Source organism: Orbicella franksi, chromosome 2 (assembly GCF_964199315.1).
Source record: "Orbicella franksi chromosome 2, jaOrbFran1.1, whole genome shotgun sequence".
Taxonomy (NCBI): Eukaryota; Metazoa; Cnidaria; class Anthozoa; order Scleractinia; family Merulinidae; genus Orbicella; species Orbicella franksi.
The window spans coordinates 4761405-4782998 of NC_138146.1; the positions used below are offsets into that span (position 1 = coordinate 4761405).

A 21594-nucleotide genomic window follows, 5' to 3' on the forward strand; every position below is an offset into this window, starting at 1 on the left:
GACAAAGTTATGACTTTCCGAGAGTTACTGGTCTTCTTCGAGTTCAAGCTCGCCTTCACCGTCCGCCTTGTTTTTTTTTTATTATTTGCCGCGCTTCGCGACAACCAATCACAAGTGTTGAATTCAAATTTGTTGCGAGACAAGTCGCAGCTTCAGTGGTAATACGAGCAGCAAAACTAAAATTTGTTGCAGAGAGTAGAACTAGAGTCTACTTTGTGCAACATGTTGCCTCAACTTGCAATGCAACAATGTTGCGAGGCAAGTTGAAGGAAAATGTTGCCCGTATTACCGAACCTTAACAAGCATTTTCTTGTCCTGAAAATTGTGATGTTTATTGAAGAAAAAATGTTTACAGGGAACTTTCTGAGGAATGCAGAAATTTCTGCTGGGAAAAAGATAAAATATAAATGATACCTGCAACTAGAAAAAACCCTTTTAACAATGCTTATTTGTTAATTAAGTTTGGACCATGATGGTCCCCTGAGATGAATTCTGACAAATTGGCTCGTTTTGTGCCCTTGTAGAAGCATAAAATAATTTACGAATACCTTATTGAGGGACATAATTTGGTGAGATTGCATATACTAATACAGTGTGATATAATGGTGTTATCAGCGCACCACGCTACTTGAGCAAACCCCACTAACTCCTGTCTTCGGTTTGTAAGCGTCAATTGTAAAGCTCTAAAAACTGAGCAAGCAGATATACTTCTGTTTCCCGTTTTTCTTTGTATCGGGGGGTACCAGTATCAACTACGTGTCTTTCCTTTAGTATAATAAAAGAGCAAAGACGAACAATTTAGGATGATTCAGCCTTTATTTGTTCTTATGCTTAAATTACAGTCTCGTTAATTTTGTATTTTAGTTATTTTTAAAAGTTGCTAGCGATTCCTGACTTCAGAATTTCATATTTACATAGTTACTTAAGCGTTTACTTTTCCATGTAATCATTTAACTACTAATCTAAGGCTGTCATCATTAGCACCATCAGCAGGGCCCAGCTGTTGTGTACTGAAATAGAAAAGAAAAAATTTTGCTTCCGTTTGTCAGAGAGAAGTGAGGTTATGTCAGTAGGGGCTCTATGATTGCACGTTAATAATTTTTATGTCTTAAAAGATATCTTCCATGTTTTACGTCCATGTAGTCAAATACACCTTTATCTTCTTTCAGCAACAGTGGTAAAACTAATGCGAGAAGGGCATATTATTTATTATATTTCAATACCAGAAAGTGAAAAAATACACCAGGAATATTTAGCTAATTGGTATAGTTCTGTACGTATCTGCAGTCATATCTACGATAACCATTCCTTCTTCTTCTGATAAACTTCTCCTGGCTGGTGACTTTAATTTTCATGTCAACGATCGATCGAATGGCCCAGCTTGTCAATTTTTGGATCTGTTAAACTGCTTCAATCTGAATACCATGAATGTCAATATTCCAACCCATAAAAGTGATAATGTCTTGGATCTTATTATTACCAGGTTAGATGAAACAACGACATCAAATTTCTCAATCGATGACCCTGCTATCTCCGATCACTTTGCTGTCCATTGTAACTTGGCTGTTTCAAGGCCACCTAACCCGAAACAAGTCCTAAAGTCACGAAAGCTGTGCAATGTCAATTTACATAAGCTACGACAAGATATAAACTCATCTACTTTAGTCAAATCACCTTCGTCAGATATTACGGAGCTTTGCGATCAGTATGATGCTGTTTTATCCTCTATTTTGGATGAACATGCACCTCTGCGCACAAGGATTATCACCCTAAGACCTCATGCTCCTTGGTATAATAATGAGATTAGGAAGCAGAAAACCATTTGTCGTAAACGTGAACGGTGCTGGCGTCGTTCCGGTCTTGCGTCTGATTACCAATCTTACGTCGACCAGTGCCTTGTTGTGAAAAACACTATTTTTAAATCAAAAATGGATTATTACTCCAATCTTATCGACGAGGCTGGAAGCGATAACAAGTCTCTTTTTCGCACCATCGACCGCCTTCTCCACAGGAAGCCCGAGAAGTGTCTTCCGTCTTGTTCCTCGGCTACGGAACTTGCCAATAATTTTATCACCTTCTTCGAAAATAAAATTATCAATATAAGATGTAAACTCGAAGCTGCCGAAATGTCTGATCTCTTCTGTACTTTGGACAAATTAACGCTCGACTGTCAGTTAAATGCCTTCTCACCTACTTCAATCGTTAAACTTTCGGACGTTGCACGCACTGTTGTGTCTAAGTCTTGTAGCCTGGACCCTCTGCCTGCCGTCTTGTTAAAAGAAAATTTTGACATGCTTCTACCCACGCTTTGCAGGATTGTAAACTTGTCCCTGGAATCTGGATATGTGCCTCCTTCACTAAAAACCGCCGTCTTACTGCCACTACTCAAGAAACCATCCTTGGACCACGAAATCCTTAGTAATTATAGGCCTATCTCAAATCTCAAGGTCATTTCAAAAATCATCGAAAAAGTTGTTGCAGTACGTCTTCAGGACTACTTGGAATCCAACCAACTTAATGAACCGCTACAATCAGCCTACAAGCGATTTCATAGCTGTGAAACCGCTCTTGTACGTGTACACAATGATATTTTGCGTGCCATTGACGATCGTCACTGTGTTATACTCCTGCTGCTTGATCTATCCGCTGCTTTTGACACTGTTGATCACGACATTCTTCTGACAAGACTGAAATCCAAGTTTTCAATCTGTGGCACTGCCCTTGAATGGTTTCGTTCCTATCTTACAAACCGCACACAATTTACCTTAATCGATGGAAAAAAATCACAGTCTCGTGAGCTTAAATGTGGAGTCCCCCAAGGTTCGGTCCTAGGGCCTATCCTGTACTTACTTTATACTGCACCACTGGCTGACATTCTACGGTACCACGAATGCAATTTCACTTCTACGCTGACGATACTCAGTTATATATCTCTTTTTCAACAAACAACGACGTCGAATTAACTAATGCAGTTGGAAAAATTGAGGAATGTTTGTCTGATCTTGACAAGTGGATGTCTCTTAACAAGCTAAAACTGAATAAGGACAAGACGGAACTTCTTTATCTATACTCGAAACACAACCCGCAGCAGTCTCTACCACCAATCCGTTTTGGTTAAGACATAATTCAGCCATCTCAATTTGCTAGAAACATCGGTGTGATATTTGACAGTACCATGACTATGCTTCCGCATATCAGTTCTATTTGTAAATCAGCCTCTTATCATCTGCGCAACATCTCCCGGATAAGGAAATTCTTATCTACGAAAACCACCGAGATCCTGGTCCATGCTTTTGTGTCTTCCAAACTCGACCACTGCAACTCTCTTTTGTACAATGTACCGAAGTGTGCTTTAAAAAAGCTCCAGTCTGTTCAGAACGCCGCTGCCCGACTTATCACCTGTTCCCGAAAGTACGACCACATCACTCCAATACTGAAAGAATTACACTGGCTTCCTATTTCTGAACGCATTAAATTCAAGATTATGTTACTTACCTTTAAGGCTCTTCATCAACAATCTCCTGTCTACATTCAAGATCTAGTAGCGTACTACCAACCTTCCAGAATCCTCCGATCATCACACTTACTACTTCTTAACCCCACAAATTTTCACCTGAAGACATATGGTTCTCGAGCTTTTGCTGTTTCCGCTCCTGAACTCTGGAACAGTCTACCTATTTCTATCCGCTCATGTGACAATCTAAGTTCTTTTAAATCTAAACTCAAAACTCATCTTTTTAAGAAAACTTATTATTCTTAGCGATTTTTACTTTCTATTACTTTCTTAAATGCACGTTTTTAATTATTAAGATTAGTACAGATCATTTTGGCGAATTGTACAGCGCCTAGAGCAGGCATGGATAGGCGCTATATAAATATTTATTTATTTATTATTTATTATTCCCTTATGGTCAAAATGAAAAGAATACTTTTAATGATACTAAGAACAGTTCACTTAAGGGTCAGGGTTACAATCAAATTCATACGTACTTAATCATAGCAACAGCACCTAGATGGAGGAGATCCACAGTTGTCATAATCATAACCACAGAATGAACTTCCTGGGGGGCAATTACCATACATACACATACCGTTCATAAGCGGACAGTTCACTAAAAAAAAAGAAAAACTCTTCAGTTCCCAAACTCAACTTCAGACGTATTGTGCAACTCAGTTAAACAGAATACAAACAACAAACACTGTTGTTGTCAATACAAAGGAACACTTACGTGAACGTTTAGCGCCAACATGCAAGGGATTCTCCAGTTTGTTTTCAAGGCGTGCTCCATGCACGGCAAGAGTCCCCAAAATGCTAAGCAAAAGGCTCAAACGAAACTTAGCTTCCATAACGTTCCTGCGACAAAAACAAAAAGAGAGTCGGTGAGCTTAGAAAAGCAAAACGTCACTGAGTTCTGTCAAGGATCGAGCGTAGCTCGATCACGTGAAAACAAAGAGCACTTGAAAAGGCTGCAATATTCTACTGATAAACTATATATTTTTGGTTTTCTGGTTCACACAGATCTGAAAGTTGCAAATATAATGTAAATAGATGTAAATTCTACCCCCTTCTTTGTTACGAAACTGTCCCTCTAAGAAAGGGTTTGCGAAACAGAAAAACTGCCGGAATTAACAGAGAAGCCAAGAGTAAAAGGAGTCTTTCTACCAAAGAAAGTTGCATTAGCAGAAACTACCTATGGTTTGTTTCTTTTCTTACTAGGGCTTATCTATGGGCAAAATACAAGCGAAATCAATTTTTCGACTTGTGCCATTGATAGGCGATTTAGGTCGATTTTTATAGGCATTCATTCTTAAGATTCGACCCTATAGCTACCGACGGAGATCGTTGTGCTGAAAGAAGAATGCGCTTGTCAGTCAACCGAAACGCAAACTAATAAGTCGAGGACTCCCAGGTTATTAGCGTGCGTAAAATGGACATTTCATTCAAAATAACAGTGAAGTAGAAATGTATTCATTTAACTGAAAGTATACTGAACTTCTTTTCAAGATCTTGTCTAAGGATTTTCCATGATTTCACTAGTACGGAATATGGAAATTTGCGTAGCTTGTGTTCGAACAGTAATTGAATATGCATATACTACGGTCGGTCGACAATAACCAAGCGAAAAAGTTACCTCACCTTCGAATATTGTTTGCCGACATCTCTGCTTGTCTCTTATGTTAAAACTATTTTCAATCACTGATCTGGAGAAATAGGCAGAAGTGGAGTACGACTGCATCGCATTTTAACTTGTATTCGGGGGAAATTAATACTTGAATGTAAAAGTGTTTTGACACACCGAAATTTGCACGTTCCGTAAAGTCAAATTACCAACTCTTCGTGTTCATTGACATCTTTATAACTCTTTAAGAGCTCTGAACTAACTATTCAGTCATTGTTTGTACCTTTATAACCCAAATGGACCGGCAAATTGTCGATCCCGGCCTAAATATAATTATACAACGCGGCGATCTCGACTGGCGACCCGCACTTCGAAATGGAAAAAAATATGTACTTCGCAGCCAAATCCCAGTCCAAATCCCATCGTAGCTAGACTCCGAATTGTAATGCTAGATGATACAGTTCTTTCACTTAAAGTTCTTGTCCAGTTTTGATAAAATATGAATCACAAATAACCCGAAAATGTTTCAACTGCCCTCGAAGCTCAGTCAAAAGTCTCTTGAGTGTTTTAGCCCGGTTCCCGAAGTGACGTCACTAGTAGCCCGACCCAGATCCCACTTTGCGCCGTCGTGAACATGGAAATTACATGTTTAAACGCCTGTAGAAACGCAGGGATTTTATCAATCGAGATAATTTTTTTCAAAGCGGTTCCGACATTTACGTTCTACTCCTGAACAAAAAAGAAAAGAACATACAAATTAAATATAAAGCCACTGTTAAAATTAAGTCCACCAAGTTTGGCTAAGTTCATCCTGCATGCCAGGGAAACTGTAAATATTTTTATTGTCAATAAATCACTCACGTATGCTCATAACTACTCAAAGTACACATAGTTTTAACGCTCAAATTATTGACTACAGGTAAATGTCGGAACCGCTTTGAAAACAACGCCTCAGTTTCAAAACAATTTTTGAGAGAAACCCGTTAAGAGCACAGTCCTTAAATAAATAGAAATATTTATAATTAAATGTTTTGTTTACGTCGTCAGTATCGATGCAGTTGTTTCACGCAAGGTAACATAAAGAAACCAGTTTCATTGGTTGGCCCGTCTCACTTTTTCCCCAAATATTTATTCAATTTGCCTTAAAACAGGGACATATTGCGCGCTTTAAGTAAAACGCTAATAACAAAAAACTACCGACAAAAAAACTAAATAAGCCTGCCGCATACTAGCAACATCGAGAGGTTCTTTTCAAACTACAAAACCGCTCAAAACTAATAAGATAAAAATACTCTCCACGTAAAAATTATTAAAGAATTAGAATGTCGGAAACCTTTCAACGAGTTTTGAAAGAATTATTATTAAGAAGGTTGTTAACAAAACAATTGGCAGCTGTTTCATAATCAGTGCGGGTAAAAATATTGTCAATAAGTTTATAGCATCGGAAACCTTCTAGAACAAAGATATAACTATCAAAACAAAACCAAAGAGGTATTATTTATCATTTGTTACTTCCCTGATGTTCTTAAACATTTTCACATGATCCAAAGGCGACATCTTACCCTAGGAATTCGGCCTTTAGCGACAGTTCTCGTGATTTTCAGTTGTTCCGAATCATTTTTCCTTACATTTATATTCGTCCCCGGAGAAAGAATCCATGGCCGCACCCAAGACTTTAAAGCAAACTGATCAAAAAGACTTTTCTTGGGTTTGCAAGGAAGTTTCTCCAAATGGGCATTACAGCTTACTTCACCTGTATCATTAAGAATATATTTATACCGAGAACCCATCGGATATCCTTGCGAGAAAGAGAGCCGGCGACTTGCATTTTTTCATAAAAAATAAAATTATTGTCCTTTACCAATAAGTCTTAGGTAACGTAACGGGAATTCCACCACTAACAACTGGGGAATCCAAATGGATGGGTTTTACGTCTAGCTCTTGTGCAATCTATTTATCCAGTGTGAAATCTTTGTTACATTTGGGCTTACAGAACTAAGTCTTTTCTTGTCCAGCAAAAATATATAAGAAGAGAACTGAAATAAGGCCGCAAGAATTTAAAAATATTCAAGCTGTTTAGAGATGAAACTTAAAATATCCACTTGGTCTTGGGGGAGATTCGAAATTAAAAGCATCCCCTACAGGGGAAGATTGGAAAATAAACAGTTTTAAACGCACACCGCCGACAGTTAATAATTTTGTAGACGATGTAGCCAGATCAGCATGTAGGAATGTTTTTTTCACGTGTATGTTGTTCATATTCTAAAAGGCAACCGCCTCTCAAAAACGCATAAATTATGCCGCCTATGGGGAATAAATAAGAGTATGTCTTGCAGTCTTCATCAGTACTTGAAGAGAGTATTTGATATTGCGTATTCATCCACCGTCTCAAGTTCCAATTTTCAAGCTAAGGTAGGACATCAAACTATGCTTCAGTATTTTGAGTTAAACAGAGACCTTTGAAAGTAGCCTGACTTGCTGAATAAGCTTTGGGTTAGGTCGTTGAGGGTTAAGGAAGCTACGTCACGGTTGCGCACCTTGAAAATGTTAGCCTGAATTTTTTCAATTTTGTCGTTTGTAATCCATGTTAATCTGCTCATTTAACCCGTAGAAAGTGTTTTTATGGTATTTTAAGTTATAGCCCATAGAAAGATATGGCGATGTTTCAATGCAATAATTTGCTTGCAACACGTTGTAAAATTTCGTGTGTCTGTTTGATCTCGTGTTCGGGCTCAAAACTAACTTTGATTTATTTTATTTTTCGCTCAGTCATACCACGAAGACCTGAACTAATTATAAAATCCCTTGAAAGATTCTCAAGTAGCTGTTCTGCGGAGCGCGAAGCAATCAAATATTCAAAAAATTCAGCAAAACCGGAAGTAGATTTTGAGTCCGATCGGGACGAAATCGTTTTTGGCATATTTCTACCAAAGAAAGTTGTATTAGCAGAAACTAACTATGGCCCGTTTCTTTTCTTACTAGGACCTATCTATGGACAAAATACAAGCGAAATCAATTTTTCGACTTGTGCCATTGATAGGCGATTTAGGTCGATTTTTATAGGCATTCACTCTTAAGAGCAAATCTCACGAAAAATCGAGTAAAATTTAAATTTAGCGGCAGAAGTCGAAAACTCGATTTTTCTCTATTTCCGTTTACGGATAGCCCTTAGGTAGATATGAAATGTGATATAGTTTTTTCCGCTTGAAACGCTTAAACTTCGAAAAAATCAAGAAAAGCGAATTTTGCCCCGACTATGGCCAAATTGGTCGAACGCAAAGGCTGCAAATTAAAAATCTTAACTTAATTTGCGTTCGCGTGTCAAAAAGAACCAAAACTTTCCGATACTTGTTCTTGAAAGACAAAGTATTCAGCTATCAAAATTAGGCTATAACTTGTCTTGCGCCCCCGTCAAGGAAAAATCCTCAAATGTTGAAACATTGCTTTTGTTTACTCAGCGGATATTCCCAGTTTAGGAATAAAATTCGGGATACTTTTCGACCTGTGCTATGACTCCAAATTCCCTCAAACTTCGCCAGCGTAATCCTTTTATGTTGTTCTAAAACATGTATCAAAATCAGCTTGGATTCTTCTTCGAGTGGTTTTTGAGGGGCCGCTGAAAAAGCTACATTTTAAAGAAAACATCAGCAGAATTAAACAATAGACTGCTGCGCGTTGTTTGAGGACAGACGAGTATGAGCTTTTAACAACCTCGTATTATTAGTCATTTGTACTGATTAGCAAATTGCTTACTTTCACTTATAGAATACTGATAATCACAACACCAAAGTATACGGAAAAGAAGTGACTTAGAAAAACATTTGACAATAAAAAATTGCGACAGAACATTTCTTAAAAGCATTCGAAGAGTTAAAAGCTAAAAAGCTGAATTAAAATCGACGACGTTTCGACGTTACCGTAACGTCATTATCAAGTCAAAAAATGTATAAAAACTAAGACGAACTATAAGTGATCAAAATAATTTACAAGTTAAACAAAGAGTTTCGCGCGTATGGAGGCCGTTTGGAAGTTCAAATTAGATTTGAATTTCTTGATGTAAAGCATTTCAAACACTAAACAATCAAATTTGCCTTAGCACTTTCTCAGAATCTTGAAATGGCTCTCATTCAAAAGATCGCTCCTACCATGCGCTTCATGAAAACAGTATGAAAATGCTTGACGATTGTGGAATATTTTTGTGTTCAGCAACACGTTGAAAAAGGTGTCGGGCTGTGTAGCCGACATAATCTGCATCGCACAGATCACATACAAAATGATAAACAACGCATTGCTGATTGACAATTAACGGCTTGGCTTCTTTAAGTTTGAGATCTTGCACTAATAGGCCCTTCGCACGATCCGGTCACATGGTACAAAATCACACATGCTTGTGCGCAAGTTGCGCAGTGGGACTTCCAAAACAAAGGCAGGTCCAGGTGGACTGGTATGAGTTGGAAGTCCCACTGTGCAACTTCCACACCAACTTGTGTGACTTTGTACCATGTGACCGGATCGTGCAAAGGGTTTATTTCTTGCTTACAAAAACTGGCTGCAAAGTGGGGCTAATCTTATTACTAAGATCACGCAACTGCCTCCGAACAGCATTAGCTGAAACTTGATCTTTGAATGGCAGACTAATTCTGACTATGTTGCTCTGGTCAGTATTTCTCTCCGATATGCTTACTGAAGGGTTTCGAGAATCAAAATTGGAAAAAACAGAATCTATAAGACTCAACGGGCAATCAAGACGGCTAAAAATGGAGCGCAATTTGGCGCATTCTTCATTAAAAGCCTCGGTTGTGGAAGACAACGCATAAGCGCGACGTAGCATTGTCCTTAATAAAGAGTCTTTATAGTGTTTATCAGTGTGACTATGAAAATGTAAGAGCAAGCCAGTATTGGTTGACTTTCTATAGACTTGATTTTCGAGTTTTGTTGCATTCTTGATGATTTCAATCCGTAAATGCTTGTAAATTATTTTCATCACTTATTGTTCGTCTTAGTATTTATATATCTTAGCTTTTATACATTTTTTGACTTGATAATGACGTTACGGTAACGTCGAAACGTCGTCGATTTTAATTCAACTTTTTAGCTTTTAAATCTTCGAATGCTTTTAAGAAATGTTCTGTCGCAATTTTTTATTGTCAAACACCAAAGTAACCTAATTTAATCGAAATAAGTGTTTCGTGGGCAGTTTGAATTCTTCGTCATTCACTTGGAACGAGATGTCGATATCACAGCTAAGAAACCGGTAGTCAATATACTAAGCTACACGGCCTCCAAGTGATAACATAACACATCGCAAGAATTTGTATCAAAATTAGCTTGAGTTTTTCTTCGAGTGGTTTTTGAGGCGCCGCAAAAAAAGTTAAATTATAATGAAAACATCAGCAAAAAGTAAACATTAGACTGCTGCTTTCTTGTTTTGAAGCCAAAAGAGAAAGAGTGTTGAGATAAAGCCGACATTGTGTAGATTTCATCATCACGGCGCCGCAATTTAAGACAATCAAATTGATCATAAAAAGGTTCGTTGCACCCATACTGTTGAAAGAAGGAAACATAACTTTTATCTTTTAAAACTAGTTAAAACAAATTACAGGCTATGAATATTATTGGTGTTATTCGCTTTAAAGTACCCTTCATCTTTGGCATGCTGACTGTACTCTTAGTTGTTAAAATAGCAGCATCGGCAAAGACTGTTGGCAAAATTATCTTCCACGAAGAGTAATCGTCGAGTTATTTTCCAGATGTTAAGGAAAGATGCTGCTGAAAATCTTACTTAAAAATACGTGTACAACGCATTTCGTGTAGTTAGTACATCTCAAGTTACCGTGATAATAACCTTGATGACATTTGGCAAGCAAAACAACATTGTATCCAGCACGCGAAAGTTTCGAAAGCGCTAAAGCCCCTTTTGTCGTTTCGTTATGGAAGCGAAGTGTTCTTTCAACGGTATTCTTGTACCTACGAGCGGACAGATCGAGCGAAGAACACAGAAGTTATTCCCTTGTTACACTGCAATCGATATATAATACCCACTGTTTCAGTGGAGATTTGGGAACCCTTTTATTAGGCGATCCCATAATTTTACACCTGAAATGCTGCATAGGTTGCTAGCTATATCTACTGCTCTAAAGGGTTTATTTTTGAACAAAGAGTCTATGTGTACCTTGCAGAAGGGGTACACCTTTGAGTTACTAGTCAACTCTTTGAATGGTCATGGTGTACATACCATCCACCTTACAGTTTATATTAATTTTTTTATTTTTATACTACTAATGTGTATACTCTTGCCCACTTTCAGGTCTCTCTATGCATCTCTTGAATTTTAACCAATCATTACCTTCTCCATCCTTGAACGTTAAAAGAAAAGAACGAAACAAGGTTAGAAAGCAGAAATACAAACGCAAGAAAAAAACAACAATAGGGCAAGAAAAAACCGAATAAAATTCCACTTAGTTTCAAGCCCAAATGTACCAGAGCTTGGAATTGGAAGACAACTTAAATCATCATTCCTTCCAACCAAACAGAAAAGATTACTTTTTAAAGTTAACAATTTAATTGCCTTAAAGGAACAGAATTCAGCATAAAATTTATAAACTCCAATGTGATATCCATACCCAGTATTACAAAGACCGTAACCCTGTCATCTCCACCTCTACGAAATCATCATCATCATTAATTCATTTATCATCTAACATTCAAAACGAAATCAACTTTCTTAAAGATCACAATACTTCACTTCAAAAAAGAATCATGGACATCAAACTTTCTCAACGTGCTTTTCACTCAGAATTTCTTTCCTCAAAAACTACCACAAAGGACACAGACTACGGATACAACTCAACAAGGCTAACGCAATCTACAGAATATTCATCAACCTCTTCAACTCAAGATTCAATCTCTTCTTTACTAATGTAGCTAACCTCATGGATCTGGATCTTCAACTTCAACGTACTGAACTAATTAAGAAAGAAAAGGACAAACTATCATCGACTAACAAAATTCACAATTCCACCACGACGTCTTTACCATCAGAAACCATCTCATTACTTAACAAGAGCATCAATTTTATTCCTACTACCTCCACTTCAAGTACCTCTTCACTAGCCCGCACTGTATTCTCCGAAGTCAACACCACTCTCACGAAATTATTCACTTTGGGTTTTTTTTTTTTCCGCGAGATCTTTGTGCAATATACAGACACAATTACAATTACAACAATTTTACTAACCTGGTGCCTCCAATTCAAATGGTGAGATTCCATTGCCGCTGGAAACTCATGCATGTACAATCCTGGCCAAAACTCCTTGCACTTTTGCCAATATATGGTCTTTCTGTTCACTCACCTCTCCTCCCCCTCCCCCTTGCACCCCCAACACAATGCTGAGTTGATCCATCCAAATTGACCCACTATTCCAACATTGTTTTGTGGGGGAGAGGGCCTCGGAAAATTGAAAATGATCTCCCACTTAATGTCACTTCAAAATCATGTGGCACAGTTGGTATTTTGTCAAGTGTCCATAGGAATTTTGGCCAGGAGTGTATATGGCATACAACATTTCTGACGTACATGCCTCTAGCAGCTGTATTGTGGCAAGTTTCTTCTTAAATCTGCATGTTAGCATGCTTGTCTTTAAGAAAATAATCGTGTGTAGAAAAAGGTGTCGTGCAGAGTTAGGCTTCTCCCCTCGTCTAGGGTGACTTTCTTTTGAAAATGGACTCGTCGAGAAAAGTTTGCTGTGCATGAGGCTTCTCTTACGCAGGCTTGTGTGTCTTACAGGAAATAGTCTTGTGGCGAAAAGGAGATTTGAAGAAGAAGCCGGGCATCCTAACAGAGAAACTAAAACATTCAAGAGAAGAGAGCAAGCCTGAAGAACCCGAGGAATAAAAGGGCGCTATTCAATGAATAGATATGATAAATAGCATATATATATATCTTATTATAAATAATAAACAATGGTAGCAAGACTTCAATTCATCGTTTTATTGCGACAACGCTGTTTCGTATGGTCAAAGGATGACCACACTCATCAGGCAATATCAACGAATGACCGTTAAATTTCACAAACTGGCAATTAAAAGCTAACTTTAGGTGTCTATGAGATAGAAAAACAGTTGCTATGATATGGAAAAACAGATGCTATATAACATTGAAAAACTGGCAATAAAAAAAAAATAATAATAATAAAATAAAAAATAATAATAATAAAATAAAAAAAATAAAATAATAATAATAAAAAGTAAAATAAGAATAAAAAAATGAAACAGTTGCTATGGGATTTAAAATCTGAAATCTCGTGTTGCTAAAAGATTGCGTTACTTGCTCACAAAGTTCTTGAGTAGGTATCTGTTTCTGTGGGGGCACGCACTTGCTAGTTCGTTTCGCTTGTTCAAAGTACACAAACTCTTCTTACAGATGATCACGAATTTTTCAAAAAGACATAAATTACATTTGTTAGTAATGTTGCTATAAGGTCTGCACTGCTTAATGATTCTCCACTTGATGGTAAAAGGTTTGTTGTTGTCTTTGAGTGTCCAAATATGTTTAGATAGCTCAGTTTCGTTTCTCTTGTTTTGGTGTCGAAAGGATGCTGTGTGATTCCTGTAGCGCTCTTTAAAATTTGTGGCGAGGCCCACGTATGATTCTAATGACGTTTGTGTTGTGATTGTGGCTTGGTAAACTACATTTTGTGTGAGACATTTTCCGTCCAGCGGGCATTGATCCTTTTTTCTGCAGTTGCATTCTTTGGCGTTTGTTTGTGTTTGCGACTGGTGGTAATCTGATAGTAGTGCTTTGTTGTGTGACGAGATGATACTTTTCATGTTAGGCATGCAGGAGTAGCTGAGCTTCAGTGTGTGCTTGTTGAAGATCTTGTGTAGGGGGTGTCCGTTAGGGAAGCATCTGTCAATGATGTTTAGGAACTTCCTTCCCAGGAAGTATGTGACTTCTACCCATCCATTTCCGAGCAGCTTCTGAAAAAGGCACTTGACTATGCATCCCAATTCACGCACATCACTCCGCAAGACCGCCACATCATCACACACGCGAAAAAATCGCTGTTGTATCACCAGAACACGGCATGGGAAAAGAAAAACACCAGCAACTTATTTGACGTGACGATGGGCTCATATGATGGAGCCGAGACATGCGAACTCGTCGGCACCTACATGTTGTCCCTCATCACACCGAAACTTAAAGGCCAAGTTGGTCTCTACCGTGACGATGGTCTGGCAGTGTGCAAAGCAACACCTATCAGATTACCACCAGTCGCAAACACAAACAAACGCCAAAGAATGCAACTGCAGAAAAAAGGATCAATGCCCGCTGGACGGAAAATGCCTTACACAAAATGTAGTTTACCAAGCCACAATCACAACACAAACGTCATCAGAATCATACGTGGGCCTCGCCACAAATTTTAAAGAGCGCTACAGGAATCACACAGCATCCTTTCGACACCAAAACAAGAGAAACGAAACTGAGCTATCTAAACATATTTGGACACTCAAAGACAACAACAAACCTTTTACCATCAAGTGGAGAATCATTAAGCAGTGCAGACCTTATAGCAACATTACTAACAAATGTAATTTATGTCTTTTTGAAAAATTCGTGATCATCTGTAAGAAGAGTTTGTGTACTTTGAACAAGCGAAACGAACTAGCAAGTGCGTGCCCCCACAGAAACAGATACCTACTCAAGAACTTTGTGAGCAAGTAACGCAATCTTTTAGCAACACGAGATTTCAGATTTTAAATCCCATAGCAACTGCTTCATTTTTTTATTCTTATTTTACTTTTTATTATTATTATTTTATTTTTTTTATTTTATTATTATTTTTTTTTATTTTATTATTATTATTTTTTTTATTTTATTATTTTTTTTTTTATTGCCAGTTTTTCAATGTTATATAGCATCTGTTTTTCCATATCATAGCAACTGTTTTTCTATCTCATAGACACCTAAAGTTAGCTTTTAATTGCCAGTTTGTGAAATTTAACGGTCATTCGTTGATATTGCCTGATGAGTGTGGTCATCCTTTGACCATACGAAACAGCGTTGTCGCAATAAAACGATGAATTGAAGTCTTGCTACCATTGTTTATTATCTACACTGCTCCTCTCAGAGTCGAGCGCTCTATAAATTTATTCTGTTCAAGTTCAAGAAGTATATATCTTATTAGATGTTTTGGTGGGTAATATCGCTGTATATGTTTACGAGTTCTACCGTATTTTGACGAGCCCTTAGGGTGAGTCAAAATATAAACAGCGAGTAAAAATATAAAGCGACACTACACATTAAAACATCTAATAAGAGATTTATTATCGAACTGCAGTAGTCGTTAAATTTATCAGTGAAAGAGGGAGAGTCTGACAGTTTTGCGTGCGCGCGCCGACCTGTTCGGCAAACAGTTTTTCTACTGTACAAATAACTGTACAATATCGCTGTATATTTGTACTGTTATATGGACGCTATTCGCTGCAGTTCGACAATAAACAGATCATAACAAACTATGTAGGCTAATAGTGTTTTGAATGAACACGTCGTACATGAAGAAAGATGCTCACTCTCTCGGGCACTTACTGAGTGGTTATCTCTGCAGGACTTTATGATCAAATAATTATCTATCGACTTTGTAACTTGAAAAAGAAAAATTTAGAGAATAAGACACTCAGTTTTACTCTCTTTAAGGTGCAGAAAACAATAAAAGTCAGAGAAGATATACATTTTTATTAGTCATCCCCATTGATAACTATCCGTGATTTGTGCCCGTGTCATCAGTTTTTGCATTTGTTTTGAGTATGATGTTATACTTTATAAGAAAACTTCTTAACAGATTGTTTAACTTTTCCCCCAAAATTTAGAACCAAACCGTATTTCTTGTTCCAACTGGAACTGAACGGAGCTGTTCAGTCCTTTCATTTTGTTAGTCTCAGGCCTTATGCCATGGTTTATTTTGTGTGTGGCCACTGAAAATGGCTCCAGCTTCTGAGGTCTTTCCTGTATGTGTGTGTTTTAAGAAATCTGCGTTTATGAGTTCTCCATTATTCAGAGGAATGAGATTGGATAACTGCTAGGATTATGTTCTGTTTGGGGGAAGGGGAGGGTGAGCTGTTTGTCACGCCCATTGACTGTCACCGCCTGCGCACTGTCCATTTAGGTTGTTTGTCTTTACTTTAAGGCCCTGTCCACACGTATCCAGACATTTTTGAATCCGCCACTTTCTCTTTCCGGATTCAAAAACTTTCCCCGTCCACGCGTAGCGTATTCAAATCGAATTCGCCTGTCCACACGCATCCAATGGTATCCGGATTCACTCTAGAGAATTGAAACTAGGCCTACACGTTGTGCGCCATATTGGTTTATTTCTCGGTAAGAGACTGGACACGATTTTGCAACGTCATTGGATTCAAAAATATCCAAATTCACCGTCCACACGTTATGGGATTCGTTGCGGATTTTTTTTTTTTTTCCACTCTGGATCGGAGAGCGGATTAAAAAATATCCGGATTCGCTGCCGAATATCCGGAAAGAAATGGTTGCGGATTCAAAAATATCCGGATACGTGTGGACGGAGCCTAAGTGTGACGGATTTTCAACCCCACCTTTCCTCGAGAGATTTCAATTCTTAGATTTAACGGTTTAGTTTCAAATATCCGTGGCATTTGTGTCCATTAATCCTACACAGTTGGTTATCATTCTTTGTTCTACCTCTCTCTTCAGCTAATTATAGTGAAACCGTGTGAAGCTCTCGTGTTTCGCAATAAGATATTGACTGTCGGTTTAAAATATCTAGCCAACGTGAAGTTATGTTAGCTAGGAATTCAAATTAATTAAGTATAACTGAGTACCTGTATCATCAATGCAAAAAGCATGAATGATTTAATTAGCAGGTACACGTACTTCTGAAAACCCGGCGAATTTTAGCAAACTCCACACTGATTCGTGTACTGTTGGTGTAAGTTGTAACGGCTCGCGAAGATTTCGTCTCTTGTCGATACTGGGTCAGGGACTTTCAGCTTTCGTCATGGGATTTATTTAATACCCGATTCAGTGGAGCAGTATCGAAACCGTATAGCGTCTTCTCAAATTTACAACACATGATCCATTTTTCTCATTTAGGAGGATGCCTTCGCTTGATTTCTAGACATTATGCCAACGCCTTCAAGATTTAAGCGAGGTGTTTACAACGTGGCCAAAAGGAAGCCCGTTAGGTTTGCGGTCATCTATGTGATTTCCTTGGTGATTGGAATACTGTTACTGAAGAAATTTTCTGAGCAAGGTAAGCCCGTTGCACTCTGAGAGACTTGGAAAAACATTGAGTATTTTAACTGAGGTGACATTTGTAGGAGTTAACTTTAGAGAGAGATTCCGTGATTAGAGCAGTGAAAGAGGTTTTATATTTGAACTCAATTAATTGACCTCGCTCCCAATGTGTGGCTTCGTAGCTCAATTAATTGACCTCGCTCCCAATGTGTGGCTTCATGGCTCAGTTGGTAGAGCATTGCACCGGTATCGCGGAGGTCACGGGTTCGAATCCCGTTGAAGGCCTGATTTTTTTCAGGCTTCTTCTTTCCAATTGCTTAAATTGGAAAATTCACTGCGATGATCATTCTTCACTTTCACTTTGAAAGAGGTTTTGTTGGCCTAAATTTAACTTCTAACCCGGCTTAGAGCAATTTAGAGTTGCATTGACTTCTAAAAACACTCATGTCAAGAATGGCGAAAACTCAGTAGGCATCAGTGAAAATTAAGTCTCTTTTCCATCAGGCAATAATTTCTGTTGACTTTGGATACCCTTTCATGTTTTTTTGCTGGGATATAAAGCTGGTGAAAGCTATTCAAAGATGTATTGAGTTCTCAAGACAAGAATCGACAAGAATGGTGCAACCTAAGAAACTAATCTGTTTTTACGATCGTTGTTCCAAATCTGTCTCGTCATCTTTGTTACTTTTTAATACATTATTATCACGACATTGCTTTCCGCCCTAATGAACCATCATTTAGAGTTTTTCTTCCTCAATTTGAAAGTTGATTATGTGCGTGGGAAAATTCCGACACAATATATCGAAGCATAGATCCGTTAATATCAGAATATTACGTTTCAGGAACACAACAAAACACGCAACAATAACAACAACGACAACAACAACAACAACGACAACAACAACAACAATTCCACGGCAAAGTAGAATCAATGCTCACTTTTCATAATTCGGAACATTAAATCTTTGGCCGTTTGGTGTTAATATGCATATGGCTTGTTTACAGAGGATCAGTAAAACTGTTTAGTCACCGGACCGGAAGTGATTTAAACATTATATCAGTCACGGTTTTTTTAGTTATTTTGGCCACGCATAAAATTACCATTGAATTGAAGGAAACCTGAAAAAAGTAGTTTATTAAGATAGAAAAACACCAAAGAGACGACAGTGAACCATAAAAGAACAAGGATGCTTAAGGATGGTGAAGATAAACTCGGATTACAAACGAACAACTTGAAAAATTTAGGTTAAACTTTTCAAGATTTGCCATCCGTGACGTAAGCTCTTTTAAGATGCGATCACGAGGGAGACAGTTGGCCCGAGAAATCTTCCTTTTCCTCTGTTTTAGTTATTTTTAAGGTTTATCATGTGCCTTCCTTGATAAATGTTTGACTGTTTTGATCAAAATAGCTAATGCATGTGTACCTTTACTTTCTTTTACCCAAACCTTAGAAAGTTTCATCGGTTGAAAAGTAGAATCGGAATTAAAGTCACGTTAGCAATCAGTTTAATTTATTGTTTTATTTATTTTATTATACATACCGTTTGTATTCAAATTAAAAACAGCACTGTCGATAATATACGCGATTCTACCCTAGGTAGTTTAGTCAGTTTGGCAGCGTAAGTTGTTAATGTTTTAGGGACATTGTTTCTGCTGTTTGTTTTCTTGTTCCCTAAAATGGTATCGAGCCATTCATGTGAAACCTTAGGAGAACTTCTACTTGATCCGGTCTGCTAGCGCTAGCATGAAAAGAAATGGAGGTTGAAAGGAGGAGTCTGGGTCAGTTTCTTTGCTGCATAAAACATAATCTGCAAGCGATTTTTCTGCTTGTTGTTTGTTAAAGAAACTTCACTCTTTCACTTTCCAACACAAGTCCTGCGCAATTACCATACACGTGCACTTCTCATGGAGTTTTCTCGGTGTTTTTCAAACCTTTTCCACACTACGCCAGAGGAATTTAAAAACGCAAGAATCACCGGTCATTTTGGATTTGTGTTTGAAGAAAACTCAGAAAGGGAAATCACATGATTATCGTGGCACCTACGTTTACAAAAAGCTACGCTTTCAAATTGTTTTCCGTCCACACTAAAACGAAAAGCCAGCGTTTTCAAATTCGTCCGGTGTGAAGAGAGTTTCCGAAAAGCTCCGTTTTCTTGACAGATTAATATACAGACGGTAGGCCTTACCGTAGAAATAAAGCTGCGTTTTCAAATTTCTCTGGCCTAACGTGGACGCTGCCTCACTCAAACCATGGCTAATTTCACTGATCTTTGTTTTCAGATCTTCAAGACAAAACTTCAGACCAAACAATAATTATTTCAACGGTTCACGAGGGACACCATCAACCGCGAGTAAGTACTCCGGCTAAAACCTACATAATTGCGCATATATTAACATCACAGAATTCAAGACTGCAACTACCAAATTGTTGGGTCTCCACCAGTCCAAACAATCAAATGGAAAAGATGTAGCCTTCATTGGTGTTGGTGTGAATTCAGCGAGAAAGCTCAGTTAAAAGGACTACCGTCCGCAAAGGAGGGGTTTAACATTTTTATTTTTTTGATCTTCTTTTAGTTCTTCTTGAGGGGGCTACGTCACGTTTGCACATCTTAAAAGTTTAGCCTAAATTTTACAAATTCACCTTTTGTTATCCGTGTTGATCTTCTCTATCTTTATTTAAACGTCCTTGTTCCCTTATATGGTTTATTATGATCTCTTTGCTTTTTTTCTATCTTAGAAAACTACGTACTCTTTTCAATTTTCCTTCAATTTTAAGGTCAGTTTGTACGTAGCCAAAACAACATATTGTGACTGAGCCCCTTTAATAACGTTGTTTTTTTTTACAGATTGATCACGAAAAGCGGCAACATGATCGACTTCACCGAATACGCAAGTACTGCAACGATTCTCGAAACAACAAGAACATCTTCCACGAACTTCCAAATCGAAACCATTTCAACTTTGTTGTCAGCGAGAAGCACAAATTCATCATATGCTATGTACCAAAAACTGGATCAAGTCAATGGAAAGATCTGCTACTTAACATCCTCGCAACACACCCGGTGACACCAAATCATGACATCTCATTGTTTGATTACACCATCTTTAAATTTTTGAATAGCTATCCATCGGACCAGAGACAACGTATGCTGGATTCTTACCAAACGTTCTTCTTCGTACGGGAGCCTTTTGAAAGGCTGTTGTCGGCTTACAGGGATAAATTTGCTGGAAAAACGACTTCTTTGTATGAAGAAATGGGGAAGAAAATTGTTCGGGAAGTTCGCGGTGATTCCATGGGAAAGAGTACTGGTGAGAGACCTACATTTGATGAGTTCACTTCTTACGTTGATCGGCTGTCCGATCCGTCCACATGGGACATGCATTGGCGACCATCACACCAAACTTGCTATCCTTGTGCTATTAATTATGACTACGTGGGTTACTTTGAAACCATCAAAGAAGATGCAGATTACATTTTAAAAAGTCTGGGCTTGGACAAGGAAGTAGAATTTCCTCCGTTTAAATCAGGGACTCCAAAACTTCTGGAGACTCACTATTCTGAGATTCCTCTCGACCGTATCATCAGACTTGCTGAGATTTACCGCGTAGACTTCGAAATGTTTGGTTTCAAGTACCCAGACTCCATCAAAAAGCTCTTTAAGGACTGGGTTTGAAATTTTGTCATGGAAATCATTAAATGAATGCAGTACCATGTCGTGGGCAGCGCATCATCTTGAATCGGACGCAACTGTGTTTATCTGATGTAAAAGTTTCAAAGGATCGTGTGTTTATCAGCGTTGTTTTTTTTGAAAAAACTGTTTCCAATTCAGGTGAAGTGCCCCGAAGTGGCCAAACAAGGGCAGAGTTGGCGTTTTAAAAGATCAACACGTAGGCGGAGTTTTTCTTTCAGTGAACACCTTTTAATACAGCATTGAAGCAGCACCTGTGTGTTACGACGAAGGATTTTTAACACAACTCGAGGCCAAGCTGACAAAATTACAACGTCTCTTCAGTTCAAGTAAAAATAAGGAGTAACGCATTTAGTTTTTAAAATAATCGATGGTTCATGTTGCCCACTGCAAGTTTCTCCAATTACGACATTTATTCAAGGAAAGTAGTAAAAATTCTTAAATAACATTAAACAGCATATGGTTTATGATATTTTTCAATGATAAAGATTTGTTCGCTTATAAATAGTTT

General features: G+C 38.0%; 3 protein-coding genes and 1 pseudogene across 3 annotated transcripts; 3 read left to right on the top strand and 1 right to left on the bottom strand.

Annotated features, from left to right (window-relative positions):
- Window positions 1–803: 803 nt before the first annotated feature.
- Window positions 804–4394, bottom strand: LOC145477844 (small cysteine-rich protein 1-like). The gene is made up of 3 exons (XM_081455687.1): window positions 4230–4394; window positions 3991–4112; window positions 804–1010 (listed from the first exon to the last, which is right to left on the bottom strand). Exons 1-2 carry the CDS (start codon window positions 4345–4347, stop codon window positions 3991–3993), a joined length of 240 nt encoding a protein of 79 aa, XP_081311813.1. The 5' UTR covers window positions 4348–4394; the 3' UTR covers window positions 804–1010.
- Window positions 1425–2725, top strand: LOC145467677 (uncharacterized). The gene is made up of 2 exons (XM_081451280.1): window positions 1425–2570; window positions 2687–2725. The coding sequence occupies exons 1-2, from the start codon at window positions 1425–1427 to the stop codon at window positions 2723–2725; spliced, it is 1185 nt and encodes a 394-aa protein (XP_081307406.1).
- LOC145467720 (uncharacterized) lies at window positions 2891–3824 on the top strand (annotated as a pseudogene).
- Window positions 4395–16679: 12285 nt separating the features above from the next.
- On the top strand, window positions 16680–21506 carry LOC145467839 (carbohydrate sulfotransferase 11-like). Its single transcript, XM_081451448.1, has 3 exons — window positions 16680–17410; window positions 19675–19745; window positions 20241–21506. The coding sequence occupies exons 1-3, from the start codon at window positions 17281–17283 to the stop codon at window positions 21066–21068; spliced, it is 1029 nt and encodes a 342-aa protein (XP_081307574.1). The 5' UTR covers window positions 16680–17280; the 3' UTR covers window positions 21069–21506.
- The last annotated feature ends 88 nt before the right edge of the window (window positions 21507–21594 follow it).